At 40.4% G+C, this 20,801-nt stretch overlaps 1 protein-coding gene across 2 annotated transcripts in view; it reads right to left on the minus strand.

Moving 5' to 3' along the window:
• The window catches only part of CFAP43 (cilia and flagella associated protein 43), a 119,723-nt gene that overhangs the window by 20,558 nt on the left and 78,364 nt on the right, over positions 1 to 20,801 (minus strand). For both annotated transcript variants that reach the window (XM_049645691.1, XM_049645692.1), the window contains exons 20-28: positions 19,577 to 19,702; positions 15,343 to 15,447; positions 14,005 to 14,121; positions 12,870 to 13,097; positions 10,557 to 10,763; positions 8,687 to 8,776; positions 8,309 to 8,389; positions 7,083 to 7,208; positions 98 to 217 (exon numbers count right to left, since the gene is read on the minus strand). In XM_049645691.1, the coding sequence (XP_049501648.1) occupies positions 98 to 217; positions 7,083 to 7,208; positions 8,309 to 8,389; positions 8,687 to 8,776; positions 10,557 to 10,763; positions 12,870 to 13,097; positions 14,005 to 14,121; positions 15,343 to 15,447; positions 19,577 to 19,702 (1,200 nt within the window). The remainder of the gene's footprint in view (positions 1 to 97; positions 218 to 7,082; positions 7,209 to 8,308; positions 8,390 to 8,686; positions 8,777 to 10,556; positions 10,764 to 12,869; positions 13,098 to 14,004; positions 14,122 to 15,342; positions 15,448 to 19,576; positions 19,703 to 20,801) is intronic.

Genomic DNA, 20,801 nt, shown 5'->3' on the forward strand with positions numbered 1-20,801 from the left:
CTCTCTGCCCCTCCCCTGCTCACACTCTCTCTCATTCTCAAAAATAAATAAATAAACATTAAAAGAAAAAGTCATGTAAGTAAAAGCTTTTATTTACCTGGTTGACAACCATCTCTGCCTTTACTCTCCTTTCAAAGAGTCTTTTCAAATGTTCATCAAAATTCTGTGTGCTTTCTTGAATGGAATTTTGAAGTTTCTTCATTTCTGCTTCTAATGACTGAAAGGAAATCAATAGCAAAGTTAATGTTTAGGAACATTAAATGCTGCAAGGAAGTGGTGTTCACATTTTGCTGCAAGGGTAGGGGAAGGACAGGCCTTCTGAAGTGCTCTGGGCCTTCCACTCTCTTCAACCAGAGATATTCCATTTGGATCTGTTTAATATACTGAGTCTGAGATTTTTGCTTTAAAAAGATTATGTTGGAAAAAAAAAGACATAACTGATCATGGCTAATGATGCAGGCAGAATAAGGCCTAGTAAAACAAATTACAACAAATCTTTCTGGAAAATTCTTACTCTCTATATATAAAACAAATTTCCAGGCACACAATCTGACCCTAAAAAATCTTGATTTTTTTTTTAAAGCCATGATATATCTTCACAGAATTTTTTAGATTTTAAGGAAATAAGGAGTGAGTGTATAGATAAAGAGGTAGAGGCAGAGATAGACTTAGATCTAAGCAAGAGCAGGTGAGTAGGAAACTATAAATTTATATATATATTTTTTCATGGAAAATACCACATTGGTGAATTTGTTTACTTTTTAAAATATAATTCATTGTAAAGCTAGCTAACATACAGTGTATCCACTGTTTTGGGAGTAGTTCCCTGTGATTCATCGCTTATATACAACACCCAGTGCTCATCCCAGCAAGCGCCCTCCTCAATATTTTTAAAGTTTATTTATTTATTTTGAGAGAGAGAGAGAAAGAGAGAGAGAGAGAGCGAGCATGTGCAAGAGGGACAGAACAGAGGAGGGGCAGAGAGAGAGGGGGAGAGAGAAAATCCCAAGCAGACTCCATGCTGTCACCACAGAGCGTGACGCAGGGCTCAAGTCTCACGAACCGTGAGATCATGATATGAGCCAAAATCAAGAGTCAGACGCTTAACTGACTGTCAGGCGCTCCTAAACTTATATTTTTAAAGAAAACAATACCTGTAGTTCAATCCTAGACATACCATTACAAATAATTTTTATCTTTAAACGTTTTTGTAACTTAAAATTTTTGATATGACTTTAAATTTACAGAAAAGTTGTAAGAATAGTACAAAGAATCCCCACATACTTTTTACCAAATTAATCAAATGCTAATATTCCAACGCATTTGTTTTATCACTTGCTCAATCCCTTCTCTCTCTCTCTCTCTCTCTCTCTCTCTCTCTCTCTATCTTTTTCTCAACCATTTGAGAATAAGCTACAGACGCTCAAATACAGCTGAGTCATTTTGTAGACTGTCACTCAGTTTAGGTCTGTCTGATGTTTTCTCATGCATAGACCAGGTTATACATTTCTAGCAGGAACACTACATAAATCATGTTGTATCCTTCTCAGGGCACCACATGAGGAGACATGATGTTGGTTTGTTTCATTACTGGTGATGTTAACTGGTCAAGCATTGTCTGCCAGTGTCTCTATCATACAGTTGCTATTTTTCCATTTGTAATCAATTTGTGGGAAGATACTTAGGAACCATGTAAAAATCTTGTTCCTCATCAAACTTTTATCCACCAGTTTCAGCATCCACTGATAATTCTTCCTTGAATAAATTATTACTATGATGGTAACAATACATTATTTTAAGTTTACCTTAAAAAGCTAAGTTCTATCTATGCTGGTTTAATGAAGTGAGAGACAAATTCTGGGAAGGTGATGGAGAGAGTTTAGCTAGATGTATAGAGGCCCTTGACACAAGGAGAAACACCACCCAAATTAAGCTAATGAAGCAATGAGGAAATATTAAAATAAAACAAATACAGAAAAAGCACACTTCAGGGCCAGTTTATTTATCATAATTTATGACACTATCTCATAGGAATGGAAACATCACACCGGCTATGGGCCCAGTAGCTGTGTATCCAGGCCCTGTGTCCCTGGACAATGGTAGCACCATCACATGGCCAACGATCCCAGCCCACCCCTCTCTCCGGACAGAAAGGAACTTTTTCTAATGTCAGAACGGCCTTTTGCTCTGTGTTTCAAACACCCCACATTCTTTTCACAGCAGGCTCTTCTCATGTGCTTTTCCATCTGCCTGATCTCCATTCCCTGCTCTTCAACTTGTCATTTTTTCTCATTCTTCTAACGTGAGTACCAAAGTCACTTTCTCAAGTAAGCCTACCTTGGGTCCCGTCTTAGGCACTATCTTGAGCCTGAGAAGCAAAGCCTGGAACGGGATTCCAGTGTATGTGATTTTGGGAGGGAGTGCTTTTTCAGAGACATCTGTAAAGGGGAGGAAGGGAAGCAGCCAAGGAAGGGGCAGAGGCTGAGCAACGATGTGCCCTTAGGTAGCCCAGCCTTTGCCTGATTCCCAGGGGATAAGGGTAATAGAGAGGCTCCACTGAGCTCTCCCAGTTTGGGTCAAGGGGGCTGGACTTTTGCATCCCCATGTCATCAGTCAGTCACAGGCTGTTCTGGATAACCTTGTGTGGTACAACAAGGATGCCCCCTTGATGAGCCAAGGGCAAGGTGCCAGAGGTCTCAGGTCTGAGTCTTTATCTGTAGCATGCATAGTGGTAAGGGGATGGGCACGCCAGCCTGTAAAGGGGGGCTGGTGAACAGCAGTGGCCCCAATCTCAGTCAGTGCCTCTGTGTTTACTGTCACAGATGGCACCTGGCCTTGTCCGTGCTGATTTATTGCATTGTAGTTGAATGACTATTTTGTGAATGTCCAGTTAATATGTAACTCCCTACCCCCCAAGACAGTGAGCACTGTGAAGGGGCAAGGGCTGTGTCTGTCTAGTCAGCAAGCGTCCTCCAGGATCTGGCACAGCCCCCAGCCCACAGTGGGAATCAAAGGAGTATTTGTTAAAGAATTGGGTGTCACTTTTCCTCAAACATCCCTGGGAAAATCTAATTGTAACTAAAAATGTCTGCATCAGGTGCTGAGAAATGAGAAGCAGGGAGATGGGAGATGGGACACTAAAGAGGAGGGTATGGATGAACAATGCAGAACCCATGAGAACAAGAATTTCTCCCAGCCCTGGACAAACACATGGCTTGCAATTTAAGAAAGTATTGTTGTAGTTGGCCAGACTACAGGCTCTTGAGGATGAAGGTGGTAAATCCCCAGGCCCTTGGTCTGTGCCTGGTACATAATAAGTGTCAATAAATTTATCGACTCATTCAAGAAATATTTATTGAGTGCCAATGGATCAAGCATAGTTCTCAAAACTTGAAATATAGTAAAGAGCAAAACAAACCAGTTCTCTTCCCTCACATTACATTCTAGTGGAGGAGGCAGGTAATATATACACGAGTGCAGGGGAAGCAGGCCAGGTGGGGATGAGCACTCTGGAGAACACCAGAGCAGGGTGTGGGGGACAGAGTGGGACTAGTGAGGAGAGAGTTTGCCATGTTATTTAGGGAGATGAGCTGACGACCGAGTAGAGATCCAAAAGAGGTGAGACAGCGTGTGGCCAAATGGGACGAGAACACCCCAGGCAATGGCCACAGCATGTCAAGGGTCCATGGCAAGAATGAGCTGTGAGTGTGGGAGTCAAGAGTTCACTGGGGATCCATGGAGGTCCTCGAAGCCAGTGCAGTAGACACACTTAAGGATGGGGAGAGTGGTGGGAGAGAATGGGAAGGGTACAGATCAGGGGAGGGAAGAGCAGGGAAACGGATGCCATAAATCAGGTGAGAAATGACACTATTTGGATTAGGGTGGCAGCTGTCAAGGTGCCCAAAGAGGAGCCCCTGGCAAATCATAAAGAAGGGACTTGAGGTGCAATGTCAGGCAGTGCTGCTTCTGGGGAGAATGAGGCAGAGTGGAAGATGGAGGTGCCTCCAGGAGACTTGGGGTAAAGGGAAAGAAGGAAGGAAGAAGTGAACATTAAGGGTTCTGCAGAAACAAAGAAAATCATGAAATCAGAAGACACACTGGCCTCTTCCCCCTGAAATAAGAATAGTCCTACACGAAGAATTTATATCAAATTGATAATGTCGTCCACACAGAAGGGAAAAAGAAGATTCATCCAAACAAATTCTGAACATAATGTGCAGGTGGCCCACCCTCAGTGGATATATCCTAAGAATAAAAGGAGGTGCAAGGAAATCTTAAAACCTACCAAGTAGTTTTGCTTTTCGTAGAGGCATTTTAGGCATATTGTAGGACTGAGCAAATGAATAAATACATTTATAGTTGGGGAACTAGAGTTTGCGCCGAGAAAGGAGATTTAAATACTATGTTGGAATTGGAGGTAATAGTATGAAGCTTTCATATCATTTTATGTATAGTATGATGTTTTGATACCATATATATATAATTCAGGAGAAAAATATAAAACACAAATGTGGCAATATTAAAAACTGGAGGGTATAGGTATATGGTATATAGACAGTACTACTCATGTAACATTTCTGTACATTTGAATAATTCTAAAATAAAAATTGGCAAATTTAATCCGGTGTTAGGAAAATCGGTGGAGGTATAAAATGAAATAAGATTTGCCATGAATTGATAATTGTTGAAGCTGGATGGGGGGGGTCATTCTACTATTCTCTCTACTCTTTTATATATTTGATATTTTCCAGAATACAAAGGCTTTTTGAAAAGATCGGGAGAAACTGGAGACAATGAACACAGATTTTTCTAGGTTTTTTTTTGAGGAGACGCTGGGCAGTGGATTGAAAGGAAAGTGGGGTCCAGAGAGTTATTTTTTCCTTTTAGCTTATTTTGAAGTACATTCAGACTAACTCAAAAGTCACAAGGATCATAGAAAGAATTCCAGAATCTTCTTCAAAGGAGTTTTTTTTTTTCTTTTTCTCTTCTAAAAGATGAGAGATGTATCCAATGTATAATATTACAACATGTGTCTATGCTGAAGGGAAAAATTGATGCAGGAAAAAGGGGAAAACTGCAGGAGTAACAATGTTGAATCGTAAGGTGGTAGGGGATTGGGTGCACAAGTGAAGGACCAGCTCGGGCAGATGCAAGGCCATTTCATCCTTAAGAGACAGAAAGGCAGGAAGAGTCTATGGATTCTAGCACGGGCAGAAGATAGATGTGGAGGTGGAAGAGTAAGGGAAATCTCTTCTAGTTGCTTCTCTCCTCCCAGTGAAATAGAAAATAGGGTAAGAGTGCGTTGAAGAGGTCAGGTGTTGGAAGTTTGAAGACGGGAGAACATGTGACACAGTCCTCTAGGATCTTGCTACTTAAAGCACAGTCCTCCGACCAGCAGCAGCTGTACCACCAGGTCGCTTGTTAGAAATCTCAGGATCCTACAGGTGTGCGGTTTCGAAGGGGTACATGCACCCCAATGTTTATAGCAGTGCTATCGATAGTAGCCAAAGTATGGAAAGAGCCCAAATGTCCATCCATGGATGAATGGATACAGAAGACGTGGTACACACATATACAATGGAGTACTACTCAGCAATCAAAAAGAATGAAATCTTGCCATTTGCAACTACGTGAATGGAACTAGAGGGTATTATGCTAAGAGAAATGAGTCCGAGAAAGACAAATATCATATGACTTCACTCATATGAGGACTTTAAGATACAAAACAGATGAACATAAGGGAAGGGAAGCAAAAATAATATAAAAACAGGAAGGGGGACAAAACATAAAAGACTCTTAAATGTAGAGAACAAAAAGAAGGTTGCTGGAGGGGTTGGGGAGGGGGGATGGACTAAATGGGTAAGAGGCTCAAGGAATCTACTCCTGAAACCATTGTTGCTCCATGTACTAACTTGGATATAAATTATAAAAAATAAATTATAGAAAGAAAAAAAAAGAAATCTCAGGATCCTTCCATTTCCTCAGAATGACAGAACTGAATCTGCGTTTTTGACAACATCCCCCAGGTGATGTGGACTAAGCTAGGGGAAAAAGAGAACAGTGTCGCTGAACAGCTCTAAGGACCCAATAATGATTAAGGTCATTAGAGGGAAATGAGTCAGCTGGTGTAGGCACAGAGAAGGCCAAGTACTGGCTTTAGTCAAGGCTGGCTTTTACCCATTGAGTGTGACCAAGGAACAGGGAAGTGGGGACACAGGCAGCAGACTAATTTCACAACACGAGACCATGCAATAAATGCCACCACCTTAGGCATCTAGAGTCCCCAATGCCTTCACATTTTTACTGCATTCAAGACTGCTCATTTTGGCTTTTTGGTAAGTCCTACCTTGGGATGAAATGTTAGGGCACTGTTAGAGGACTGCCGTGAATAAAAGCGGGAACAGGTTAACAATAGGTTTAAAGAAGTTGCTCATGAGATACAGCCACTATAAAGCTGACAAACTGTCCTGCCTGAAATGATGGCATGGTTTTACTTTCTTCACAGAGGAATAAATTTTTTTATTTGGTTGTATACCATCAGCTTTTATATCCCTATTATAATTGTAAGCAATTTTAATGTTGGAATGTTTCTTGGTGATGCAAAGAGATAAAAATAGAACTGCACTGCAGGTATCTCAAATTACAACTGTAAACTACGTGCTGTGTTGATTATGTCATTCTTTTGTCAAGTCCTTTCCTTGAGATTGAGAGCAAATCAAGCAAGAGTATTACTAAACTGAAACAGATGTAGAAGATAGAGAGCAGTACCTACAATATACTATAATACATGTTCACTAAACATTTTAAGAATTAATGGAGGACCAAATGAATTGTAACTATGTGGGAAATATTGAAATCAATAAGAACTTAAAAAAAACACAATCATTGCAATATGTTCTTTCTGTTTGAAATTGTGTTAACTCTAAGTTTATCTCTACCCACTTCCCCTAAGTCTCTTGAGAATTTAAGCTGAAACACTATCCTGGAGCTACTCAAGATACTGAGGGAATAAAGAACACTCAATTTTAAAACATACTGAAATGAAACTTGGGTGGGGTACATTAATTCCTTGCTCTTCTGACCTTTCTATATTTCTCTCTTTCTTCATTTAACTCTTTAACTTTCTTCTCATATTCTTTAAATTGTTTCCTCTCTTCTTCAGACCATACAGCATCAGGTTTTGCCATGAAAGCAGGTTGAGGAATCACCTGAAGATATAAAGGAAAGCATATACTGTGCCTCAAACATAAATATAGCAGTACAGTGAAGGTTCAGGGTTATCATTACAGTTTAATTTTTTTTTAATGTTTATTCATTTTTGAAAGACAGAGACAGAGGACAAGCAGGGGTGGGGTGGAGAGAGAGGGGGACACAGAATCTGAAGCAGACTCCAGGCTCTGAGTTGTCAGCACAGAGCCTGACATGGGGCTCGAACTCACCAACCACGAGATCATGACCTGAGCCGAAGTCAGATGCTCAACCGACTGAGCCACCCAGGTGCCCCATCATTATGGCTTAAATAAAGAGCCCTGGGATGCCTGGGTGGCTCTGTTGGTTGAACATCTGATGCTTGATATTTAGCTCTGGTCATGATCCCAGGGTCGTGGGATTGAGCCCCACATTGGGATCTGTGTTGAACATGGAGCCTGCTTGGTATTCTCTCTCTCTCTCTCTCTCTCTCTCTCTCTCTCTGCCCCTCCCCTGCTTGAGTGCACGCATGCATGCATGCTCTCTCTCTCTAAAATTAAATTAAATTAAATTAAATTAAATTAAATTAAATTAAGCCCCAACGACTTTTAAAGAGATACAGTTCTTCACATTGGCAAGATGATGGCCTGACACTTTAATGAAAGGATATGAAAAAATGTTACAACTATTTTTCTGTGACATAAGCGAGAGTGGGCAATTTGGGATGTACACCGATTCTTAAGTGACAGGTTCAGAGGTACATGTTGATATCTTCATAGCTAGAACTGGATCTGAGCTCCAGGGACACCTATGGCAGGTATCAAATGGAATGTTTCTTGGTATATCCAGAGAATTATGGGTGCAGCGTTAACCCTGCTTTCTATAGAGATAAGAACCACTATGGTTGCCTGTTTTTGTTCTTTTGTTTGCTTTATGTCAATGAGAAGGCAAGCCTGGGGTTTCAAATTTCTTATTTGCCTGATGTGGTTTGTTTATGAGGTACTGTATATTTGTAGCTGTAGAATTTCTAAGACTCAGGTTATTATAGACAAGAATGATCAGATTTAAGTAGCTCTCTCTACCCCATTCCACCTTCCATAAGAATGTCCAGAAATCTCACCATTCTCAAAATATCTTCCTTCTTGACTTCCAGAACTCCTCCCATCATGTCCATCAGGGCCCGGTGCCTTGTGTCAGGACCCTGGAAAAGAGCCAGGGTCAGGGAGGGCAGCTGAGACAAAGATCTGTCCCTCTGGTGGCACCAGAGGCGGCCTCCCACCCAGTGTTAGAATGACTGCATTTAGAACTGGGGAGGGTGGCAAAGTGGCATGGAGGGAAGAGGAGAAGGAGGCCACGGAGATTCCAGTGACGTCTGACCATGTCAATTGCCTTGATATGTTTCTACAGTGGAGTACAAGTACGAGACTACTGAACCAAATTGGAACAAGAATCCCTAAAGGAAAGGGGGTCTTAGATATGTCTGAGCCAAACTGCCTACCCGTGTCAGAAGCCATTGCTCCATTTTACCGGTCACAGTAAATTGCGTTTTGTTTTTTTGCCATGGATTAACAAATCTGTGAGCTGTAATCTGAAAGAGAAAATGTAGTTTCCTGCTGTTATTCTTACAAAATTCAAAACAAACCTTCCTTCCACACATCAGGGAAGAGGTTAGAAGGTACCAAGAAGATAAAGGAACCATCCAGATTTCACAACCCATTTCCTATCTTGGAACACAGATGAGATCTAGAATGAGAGGCTTGGGAGAATTGATTGCTCCTTCTCTATTAGCTCTCAAAGCTGTTCTCTGCCACTAAAGAGATTATAACAGGGATCTGATTTAGAGGAGGGGGCAGGAGGAGGGTTCAGAGAAGTGTCCTCTAAGCCAAACCCTGTAGGATGGGGTTCCTGAGAGACCAACAGCTTGGAGTATTCAAGGAGTCATGGGAATGCAAGTGTGGCTGGCCCAAAGCAAGATGGTGAGAACAGCTGAAGAGGAAGGGGCTGGGGTGGGCAGACAGGAAGAGGCATGTTTCCTGAAGTGAAATGAGCAGCCACTGCGGGGTTTGAAGCAGGGGAAGGACATAAGTTTGGCTTGTAACAAGCTCACTCTCCTCACATAGAAGGGATTAAAGAAGAGGTTAATTATCCACATACAAAGACTGCCCATAGCAAGACCTTGGTGAGAGCGGCAGAGTAAAGTCCTTGCTATCACCATGCTCCAGGGTTTTTGATTACACGGTGAGGGTCTGGTTCTGGAAGAAATGATATCCTTAAACAAGTACAGTGGACCTCAGAGGTAAGGATGTGTTCTGAAGGATAATAATTTGGGTTCAGACTGCAACTCTGTCATTTACTAGCTCTGTAACTGTGGTCAAACTACTTAAACTCTCTGTGCCTCACTTTCCTCACCTGTAAAAAGGAGGTAATATTAGTATCTACCATATAAGGTCTTATAATGAAAAATTAGTCTCAATCTATTTAGGGCACTTAGAATGGTATCTGGCTTTTAACAGGGGCTGTATAATGTTTGGTATTATTTCTAAGCAACACTATTACCTTTTTGTCCCAAAGTAATCAAGCTGTTTTCATATGGGCAAGGATTTTTTTTTTTTTTTTGGTATTTTCTAGCATTTCTTACTTTTTAGAAATAAAATATGGTTATATTTTAATTGTTTTCTTTAAGCATTTACTTGTAACCACCTGGGGCCAAACACCTTTTAAGAAGGCTGCCCAACCTTTTGGGATGAGCACTGGGTGTTGTATGGAAACCAATTTGACAATAAATTTCATATATTGAAAAAAAAAAAAAAAAAAAAAAAAGAAGGCTGCCCAGTGAGCCCCGTTCCTCTGGTCAGTGCCTTAATGACCCAGATAATTCCTGGAGCTTCATCAGCCTTTCTCCCACAGCGTGACCCAACCTTCTTTGGTACAGGTACCAGACCTATGCTGGGTTAGGGACCTCTTCCTAGGCAAATGTGGAATCAGGACTAAGAGATTCTAGTTGGGATCAGTTGTTTGCTTAAGTGGGGAGAAATAAAGTAGAAGCTGCTGGAGGAAGGTGAAATGCAGAGAGAAGTGAGCTAAGAGATAAAGAAAGGGTACTTCTTGACTCCCCTCAAAGTTCCAGTCTTTGGCCCCTGCTTCCTTCTAGGCTGGGTGTCCAAATCTTCCCTAGATTCCATAGGATTCACAAAAGAAATTCTCATTATTGCTGAGGCAATGTCAACTGTTTTTTTTTTTTTTTTCTTGTGACCAAGACTGCTACCTAATATAGTCACTTCCAGTAGTGTGCACAAGAAAATGAGTAACTAAGAACATGGGGGAATGTTGTAAGAAAGAAGGGAAGGGATGACACAGGTAGTCAGTACCTCTTTGTTTTCCACAACAAGGGTTCTCTCTGGCTTCTCACAATCATCAAATTCTGGTTGCCAGACCACTTCTTCCAAGTCCAGATCTAAAATAATTTCTTGAATTCTTACATTTCTTTCCTTCACACGTGCAATTTCAAACTCTTTTTGTTTATATGCAGCATCAAACTCATTGTTGAAAATAGTTTTCACCTTGTAAATGACATCCTGAAATAGCAATATGATACTGTGAACACATCACATTATATGGTAACATGATCTCATGTTTTTACCTTCCTGCCAAATCAATTTACAAACTCTCAGCAAGTTAATCATTCTTTTAAATTGTTTTTATTTATTAAAATTTTTAATGTTTTATTTATTTTTAACTTTTTTTTAAAATATGAAATTTATTGTCAAATTGGTTTCCATACAACTCCCAGTGCTCATCCCAACAGGTGCCCTCCTCAATGCCCATCACCTCCCTCCTACCCCCCATCAACCCTCAGTTTATTCTCAGCTTTTAAGAGTCTCTTATGGTTTGGCTCCCTCCCTCTCTAGCTTTTTTTTTCCTTCCCCTCCCCCCATGGTCTTCTGTTAAGTTTCTCAGGATCCACATAAGAGTGAAAACATATGGTATCTGTCTTTCTCTGTTTTATTTATTTTTGAGAGAGACAGAGACAGAGACAGAATTCCAGCAGGGGAGGAGCAAAGAGAGAGAGGGAGACACAGAATCTGAAGCAGGCTCCAGGCTCCGAGCTGTCAGCACAGAGCCCAACTTGGGGCTCAAACCCATGAACCATGAGACCATGACCTGAGCCAAAATTGGATGCTCAACCAACTGAGCTACCCAGGTGCCCCAGTAAGTTCATCATTTTAAAAGATGGTTTATATTAAGTCATTTCTTGGTTCAATAACCCACAGTGGCAGCGGTAGGATTAAGGCAGTGATATAACTGTTATACCACACTCTACTTCCTGAAATGTTAGCCGTAACTCAATGTGCAGGTATGCTGATAAATGCTCAAGTAGGCAATGGGTACTAGGAGACTCTGGGCTATTCTCTCAACTTTTGTGTATGTTCCAAAAAAATCCATCCTAAAATGTTTAAAAAGCAATATGTGATATTTATATTGGGAAATGTCTCTTCTTTGAGACCTGGTTTGGGGGACATGTGGTAAGGAAAGGATGGCCTATAGAGATTGTCTAAAGAATTTCCCAGAAAAGCACAACTGCACACAATATTCTTTCTCTGTATGGTCAGGTCATTCTAAGGCAGGAAGGGGAGCTAAGCTGGCTAGCTGGACCTTGGCAGTGGGTCCAACTGGATCACCCCCACCTCTGCTGGTGAGTAGAATGATGGTCAACTCAAAGTATCCTTTATTTTACCATCAGAGTTCAATCTGTATATCTATCCTACTGAAGATGAAACCATCAAAGCAGGTAGAAAAATGATCTTAACAGTTAAAACCAGAATTTCTCTTCGGCTGAAATTAACCTTCTTGTAGGAAAATGCCTTAACAAAACAGCAGAAAGGTGAGACACTGAGGGCACAGGTCAGCAGAAGCTGAGCAACAAAAGACATAATGAAACAATTTTGGATATAAATGCACAGGAATTTCAGGGTTGGAGGAAGAGAAGAAAAAAAAATAGGAAGAGAGAGCAGAGTATCATGGTAGGAGGCTGGAACTCAAATTGTAGATATGGCTGGAGAACTTTTAGGAATATGAATGGCCATTATTAAATTTCAAACTATCCACATTAGTGCAATCTCAGTCATCAAATTTTCAAAACCCTTTGGTTGGCATATACAGATGTGTTCTGAGACTGACTGGTTTGGTAGAAAGTAAGGAGTAGGAGCTTAGAGCTTGTGGGATGCTGTACTTTATCCCTGAGTTCCAGAAGAGAAGTTATGGAAATCTTAGGGAAGAAATTGTGTTTCCCCAGGTTAAGAGGATATATAGATAAGCAATCACATCTTGATCTTACAAGGAGGTTCTAAAGGACATCTGAGTTACCTAGAAGATGGCATTCAAGGACCTATTTTACCTTTGAGATTACTGAAGTTCTAAGTAGAACAATGATTTGCTTGTGGTATCAGCCAGTGTGGAGTGTTCCTCAGAAAACCTGTTATCAGAGATCCCAGTCCAAATAGATGAAAGCAACACTTGTATACAAGTTCTGTCTGAAGACCGTGGACACACGAGCCATCTGGATATTTCTCTATGTACTTTAAAGACATCATCTGATTGGCATTAAATTTCAATTTGAGCCTTTGCAAGACACCTCATGGGGAATTTTAGAGATTTTGGAGGATAAGGAAAAATTCACCTACTTTTAGTAATATAATTTGGTTGATTTTCTCCTCTCTGGAATGAAGTTCCAATTGGCCTGACAACAGAGAGGCATGTACCCCAAAATCAGTACTCAGACTGCCAAGCAGATAATTGGGCAAGTTGCTAGTTTTTATTGCCACATCTTCTTCCTCTTCTTCATCCTCCTCTTCACGATGCTTTTTAACCAAGGTAATTGCAGACTGAACCTCTACAATTTCCTTCCGTAGCTAAATATAGAAAAAGATGACACAGAAGTTATGCAATAACAAGAATTCTCAAAAGGGCAATTTTGTGACAACTTAATTTTTTTCAGTCATCTTAGATGTCAAATTGTCTTGCCAACAACTGAATTCAAAGTGTTGGGTAGATCCTGAAACTGATGCAGAAGAGGGTTAAGCCTTGGAAACTCATAAACTGTGGATAAGTCGAAAGAGTGAACACTGTCCTTGACAGTACGTAATATTTACATTTCTGACCGGATTACAGCTGTTTGTAAATACCTTGAGTCTTTCCTGACACCTAAACATTAAAAAATATACCTTTTCTTCATGTTTACAAAGGAACTTATTCCCATAGGACTGGGGAGTGTAGGTTAAGAAGAATTAAGTATGCCTTAATTTTATATTTCAGAAAAAGAATGGATGCAAGGTTCTGGGCCCCATTACACTGACAGGGACGTGTGTTTTTAGTGGTCTGATAGAGATTGCTGCTTGAAAACAAAGAAACAAAAATCTGGGATTGTTCTAGGAAAACTGTAATTCCACCAAAGTAGATACTATGCATCTTTGGACAATTACTTAAAAACATAATCCCATATGATAAGAGATGATAAAAAGAGCAGGGTAGATGAAGACAAGTTCTAACCAGAACAAGAACAAAACCCCAAATCTCATTGTTTAAAAGTATATCCTCCTATTTGAGAGCTAGCCAGTATTATATAGGATTATAGACTTCTTGACTTATTGTGTGGATTTAGCTCCTATATTTATTAAAATATATTCTACAAATTAACAGGGAATGAAAATACAAACAAGATCTAAACTTATCTTAAATTGTATCTTAACTCAGATCCATATGGAGAACCTAAAGTAAAACACATTGCTTATATAAATACATATATATTTAAAATTGTACTTTAAGACACTCTGCTTCAATCTTCTTTTGCTGCAAAACTCTCTTTAATTCTTTCAACTCTTCATCTGTGCGTTCTTTCATTGGGAAGTTCTCAACCACGTAAGGCATGTGAAAGCACTTGAAAAAAAAAAGGCAGGATAAATAAATTTATTTGTAGTATAATTGTATACACACAATTGGAGTGAGAGATGTTATCCCTGATTAAAATTAATTCATAGGTTATCATTCATGAGTGAAATTGACAGTGGAAACTTTCTTTAAAATGAGACAACACAGGGTGCCTGAGTGGCTTAGTCAGTTAAGTGGCCAACTCTTGATCTCAGGGTTCCTAAGATCCAGCTCCACATGGGGCTCTGTGCTGACAGCTCAGAGCCTGCTTCAGATTCTGTTTCTCCCTCTTGCGCTGTTCCTCCCCCGATTGCATTCTCTCTCTCTCTCTCTCAAAAAAAATAAATAAGTAAATATTTTAAAAAATTTATTTATATTACATTAGTATTGGTGTAAACCTTGGGTAGAAATACTGTGCTTCAGTGAAGGATTTATTTCTAGAGCAGTGATTCTCAACCAGGAGTGATTTCACTTGCCCTGTCCCCCTCCTCCCCAGCCCCCCAGGGACATTTGGCAATGTCTGGAGCTATATTTGATTTTCACTAGTGGGAGTTTTGGATGCTACTGGGGCCTAGTAGATAGAGGTCAAAACATCCTACAATCCATAGGACAGCCTCTACACCACAGAATTAACCAGTCCCAAATGTGCCACTCTTGGGAAACCCTGTTTAAGAGCAATACTCAACCACAAATATGTAGGGTGACCATATATTTCATTACCCAAATTGGGGGGGCATATTTGAAATGAGAAGGGTGCTCTTAATAGTTACTCTAGGACCACAGGGATAAACTGGGACTTTTGGTCACCTTACATGAAGAGGAACATTGTGTTGGGAGGAATCTCAGTGAAAAAGCATAAAAACCAGACATTTAGAGGGCACAGGTAGAACTGTGGACAGTACTGTGTCTAGTTTTCCATCTGTGTGGAATGTGAATGAAGCGGCTTTTTGGAACAGATAGATAATAAGACTGGATGCAGGTAGTTCATAGAGGAAAGAGAGAAAATCTTCAGAGCTGCTGGCTTGGAGGGGCACAGGGACCGAACAGAGAGGGAAGAATGAGACGAGAGAAAGTGGTACATCCAGGTGGAATCTGGAAGGGCAAGGCACGCTCTGAATGCTTTTGTATGTATGCATTTTCTTAAAATTATTTAAAAGTTTTTTCCGCCATGAGACTCTCAATGAAAATTCTCATCGGCTAAGGTATTGTACCTGGAGTTCTATCTGTTACCTTAAGAGCTCGACCTTTCACAGCCATCGCATTCCAGCATTCTTCTTTAATAAGTTCAGCCAAATAGGCCTTGGCTAGGTTATGCATCTCTGCATCCTTTCTTATCTTGAAGAACATAAGTGAAGGGGAAAAAATACACATGAAAACGTGGCCTCTTGAAAAAATAATCTGAATTGTAAATTCACTAAGCAGCCGTGGCTGCACATTTAGTGGTAGTGTGGGATCTTCTTTCCCCAATATTCTGGGTTGCCCTGTGTTCAGATGTCCTTTGGGAGGAACACTTTCCTGTCTCAAGAACATTTCCTAGAGTTTAGTCTGGAGGCTTGGGATTCCCTTCCTTGAGGACTAGGGTGTCAACACAAACACCTCTAAAGGCAGGTAGGTCCTAAACGTGAGCCAGGGAGGTGTGAGGACACGTGCGTGGCCACGGTGGACTGCAGAACTAAAGTGCACACTGGCGGGTTGGTACAGAGCTGGAAAGCAAACCCGCTGTGCCAAGTGTTCCTGTTTTATTAGAGAAGCTTGAAAATGTGTATTTTTAAATTTTTTTTTTAAATGTTTATTTATTTTTAAGAGAGAGAGCGAGTGTGGGAGGGGCAGAGAGAGAGGGAGACACAGAATGTGAAGCAGGCTCCAGGCTCTGAGCTGTCCGCACAGAGCCTGACACGGGGCTTGAACCCACCAACAAAACCATGAGATCACGACCTGAGCCGAAGTCGGATGCCCAACCAACTGAGCCACCCAGGCACCCTGAAAATGTGTATTTGTAATGAAACTACCAGATATCTAAATGTTGCCTTACTTCTTTTCAATGCATATTTGAAGTGCCAGTTTGTGACCTTTGTCTTGGGGTCACTTAATTCTTCTAATTTTTATATACACAATAAATAAATGTTCCATGGGGCGCCTAGGTGGCTCAGTTGGTTGAGCGTCTGACTTAGGCTCAGGTCATGATCTCGCAGTCTGTGAATTCGAGCCCTGTGTCGGGCTCTGTGCTGACAGCTCAGAGCCTGGAACTTGCTTCTGATTCTGTGTCTCCCTCTCTCTTTGCCCCTCCCCCGCTCATGCTCTCTCTCTGTCAAAAATAAATAAACATTAAAAAAAAATTAAAAAAAAAATAAATGCTCCATTTCTCTTGGGCATCATATGCTTGACCTTTTCTCATTGAGAAACATACACTATCTCAATTAGTTTTATCTGCTTAAGTCAGCCAACTGCTTAACACATAAGTGGTTAAGTATTCTTGTTTTAATGGAGTTTGCTAAAAGATCTAACATGAAAGTGAGGACCAACAATCTTTAGTCCTTAGGATCCTCTTCAGAACCTCTTTTGCATTTCGCTGTGTTGGCAGAATTATCAGCAAACTAGCTAAGAATATATCTCCCAGATTAGAAGATGTCTTGTTTATTCATTTGTGTTTATTTTATTCATTGTGTGATTTGAACAAAAGGCTTTGTTTAATTTGTATTTTACTTCTTTTTTTATCCACTGAGTTAATGGCTAATACAGTTTTAAATTATTTTTTCCTTAAATAAACAGCTGTTTTGGCCTATCAGTTGTCAGAACCTGCCCGATTCCCAGCCCACCCAGCCCTCTCCTCTCTACTGCTGAGGCTATTTGATCAACCCCTCCAGACTGTGTTCAGGTTGTCATTACTGGGCTTTGGTCTTTTCCCTATTGTTGAGATCCTAGCCGAGGCTAACTAATCGCCTGTTCCCTTTAGGACTGGGATCCCTGACAGGTAGGTAGCACTAACTCTTCCCAGGGACTAGTATTCTGTTCCCAAATGTGCTGAAGGCCACCTGGGTTTAGGGTGTCATCTGCTAACACTGTTCTGTGCTGGACCATCTGGTTCCACTATCACATCTAATCTGGGGCCAATCTTTCTTCCAAGCCCAGAGCTAAAAAAAAAAAAAAAAAAAAAAAGGTAATAATATTGGGGAAACGAGTGTGTGAAGAGCCACTCTCTGCACCAAAGACTGCCTCAAAGGATCAAAGAGGCTTCTGGAGAAATATGTAGGAATTTGATAAGCAGCAAGGAGCATCTGGACAGAGGCATGGGGTGGGGGGTAATCAGGGTGGGCTCATCAGTGATCTGCAGGTCAGCAGGCCAGAGGGGCAGGTTTGTGGGGCTGAGTGGTCCCACATTAGCTTGGAGAGAGAACCAACAATGAAGACAGGGCTAGGCACCTGACCCAGATGCACTACGGAGAGGTCAAGTGATTCTAGGTCCAAATCCTTAGTTTCCTCAAGTCAGGAAAACGAAAAACCTACCTTTTTTGGGTGATTGCAACAATCAAAATAAATAACATTCAAACAGCCCCTAAACTGGTGTCTATTTGCTATAATAAGAAAATGGGATGATTTCTAACAGCTTTCTGTTGAGTGTAAGAAAAGCCAAATTCTTTACAATGATGTACAAGGTCTTCAGAGCCGGTCTCTGCCCCCACCTCATTTCAAGAAGCTCTCCTTCCCCTGTGCTACTGCCTTTCTGGCCATGGTGTTTCTGGAGTAATCCAAGCCATTTCTGCCTCAGGACCTCTGTTCATGCTGCCTCCTTCGCCTGATATTCTCTTCCCCCAGCTCCTTGCATAGCTAGCTCCTTCTCTCCTGTTCGTTCCCTTTAAAGTGGTCTTCTTTGACCGCCGAAGTAGATGCCCCATATCTATCACAGAATTCAGTTTGTTTCCATCATACAATATAGAGGGATTTGTGTATGGTCTGTCTTCTCCACTAGATTAGTGCCATGTGGGCAGGACCTATATTTCATAGGCATTGTATTCCTGGCACTGACAATAGTGCCTGGCACATAACAGGTGTCCAATAAATGTTGCAGAATGGATGGATGGATGGATGGATTGATGAATTTTACCTCCTTGAGTCAGTCTGTGAGGTCCTCTTGGTACTGATTCTGTTATTCAATATATTTCCTCTCATTCTCAGCCTTATATCATTCACTAATTTGACAAATATGCCTCATTTCTGTATCTTTACCCCAGTCATTAACTTATTTAACAGGAAAGGGTCCTAGAGCACATCACTGGAGACCTCCCTCCTAGAGGCATCAAATTATCAGCCTCTTTTTGATATAGTTGTTTAACCAACTATAATCCACTCAAATGTCCTTATATCCAGCAATATTTCCTTCTCTTCTTTAGGAAAAAAAATGTTTTTTTATATTTGCACACTCAAAAAGTTAAATGTACTATGCAGGTTGAGAAAGAGGTAGCTTAAGAACATTCTGTGTAGGGGCACCTGGGTGACTCAGTCAGTTGAGTGTCCAGCTCTTGATTTCAGCTCAGGTCATGATCTCATAGTTTGTGGGATTAAGCCTCACGTTGGGCTCCACGCTGACAGGGCAGGATCTGCTTGGGATTCTCTCTCTCCCTCTTTCTTTCTCTGTCCCTCCCTCACTCGTGTTAGCTTGCTTGTCTCTCTCTCTTTCAAAATAAATAAACAAAAACTTAAAAAAAAGAGAACACTCTGTGTAAAACACAATTAGGACTTTCACCTAAAATAAAACCCATATGAGTAAACAATGTAATGTGACACAAAGAGATGCAAAGGCTGTATTAATAGAAGTATAGTATCTAGAAAAATGGAGGTTTAATTTTATGCTTTTCTCTAAACTGGACAGATAATAACTGGAATTCTTTTGTGGATGCCATACTCAAGTATAATGAAATCATAGGGGAAAATGTATGACATATGATGAAGCTATTGAAACTACATTATATGATGGTCATAGGAGCCGGGACAGCTAGCTTAGACAAGATACAGAGGGAACATGGTAAGTGCTAATCTTCTCTGTTTTCAGAGTGGCCATTGAATAGATGACGCTTAAAGGGTAGAAGAATCAGTGAATAAAGGGAGAAGGATTCCAACTCCTGTCAAGAAATGGCTTACTAATCCAGAAGGTCCAAAGTTGGCATAGGTGGCTGAGAGGATTTCAAAAAACGTTCAAACATATGGTGGCAGATGGTTGGAATGGATGTCAGGAGAAGAGGGACATACATCAGATGTGTGGCTGGCCCAGTCACCCCTTTCCCCTAACTCCCAAATTTAATAATTCTCTGACTCGTCGCATTTATACTCACTAGGTTTGCTTTCTCTGCATTGTGCTGGGGAAGTTTTTGTTTTGTTCACATTATCCTAGAAAAGTTCTCCTTCACATTTTCTTTTTTACTTCTTTCATTATGTTTCTTTATGGTGCTTAATTCATATTTTTCCATACCTTTGCCACTTCTTCCTCATTTTCGTTGTGAAGCCTTTCCAGTTCTTCAAGATCCAGGCTAAATTCCTTTTGCTCTAATTTTGCAATATTGTCTACTGCTTCATTTTCTTCCATCATAGTCAGAACCTGAATTTTTAGATAAGAAAGAATGGTGACAAGTAAAGAATTAAACTTTATAGCCATGCTTTTCAGAGTCTCTTCAGACAGCAGTCAGTAAAAAAAGAGAAGTCTTGTTTATCTAAATGTAACTATTGAGTAAAGCATTAGGTTATGGGCTTATTGTAGCCATTTAAGTTTTCAGCTTTAACCCTCATTCATCTAAAAATGACAACAAAAATGTGTAAATTCATCACTTCATTGAAAGAAATTAAGGAATTATTGATATTTAGGTGTGCTGATGGTATTGTGATCATGTGTTTTAAGAGTTCTAATCTTTTAGAGGTACCTACTTAAATAATTAAATTATATAATATCTGGGATTTACTTCAAAATGATCAGGAGAGGGCACCTGGGTGGGTCAGTTGGCTGAGCCTCCAAATTTGGCTCAGGTCATAATCTCATGATTCGTGAGTTCAAGCCCCGCATCAAGCTTGCTGTCAGTGCAGAGCCTGCTTTGAATCCTCTGTTCCCTTTCTCTCTGCCGCTCCCCTGCTCACACTCTCAAAATGAATCTCAAAAATAATCCTAAAAATTAATAAACATTTAAAAAATGATCAGGAGATAGTGGCTGAGGATATAGATGAAACAATATTGGCCAATGGATTTATTATTTTATTATTCTCTCTCCTTTTATATTATATTTGAACATTTCCAAAATAAAAATTATGTTTAGAAGTTTATAACTTCAGGGAAGGCTAGGTGGTTCAGTCAGTTAAGTGCATGATGTTTATTTTGGCTCAGGTCATGATCTCAGGGATCATGGGTTTGAGCCCTGCGTCAGGCTCTGTGCTGACAGAATAGAGCCTGGTTGGGATTCTCTCCTTCTCTCCTTCTTCTCTCTCTGCTTGTGCTCTTTTTCTCTCTCTCTCCAAATAAACATAAAAACAATTTTTTTCTAATTAAAAAAGTTTATAACTTCATAAAATTCAGTGCCAAAGGACACATACTGCAGCATGGATGATAAAGTATTAATATCTTCAATATATTAAAAGCTCTTACAAGTCAACAAAAAAAAAATCAGAAAATATAATAGAAAAATTGAGGACCTCAATTTCAAAATAGTTGA

Source organism: Panthera uncia, chromosome D2 (genome assembly GCF_023721935.1).
Source record: "Panthera uncia isolate 11264 chromosome D2, Puncia_PCG_1.0, whole genome shotgun sequence".
Lineage (NCBI taxonomy): Eukaryota > Metazoa > Chordata > Mammalia > Carnivora > Felidae > Panthera > Panthera uncia.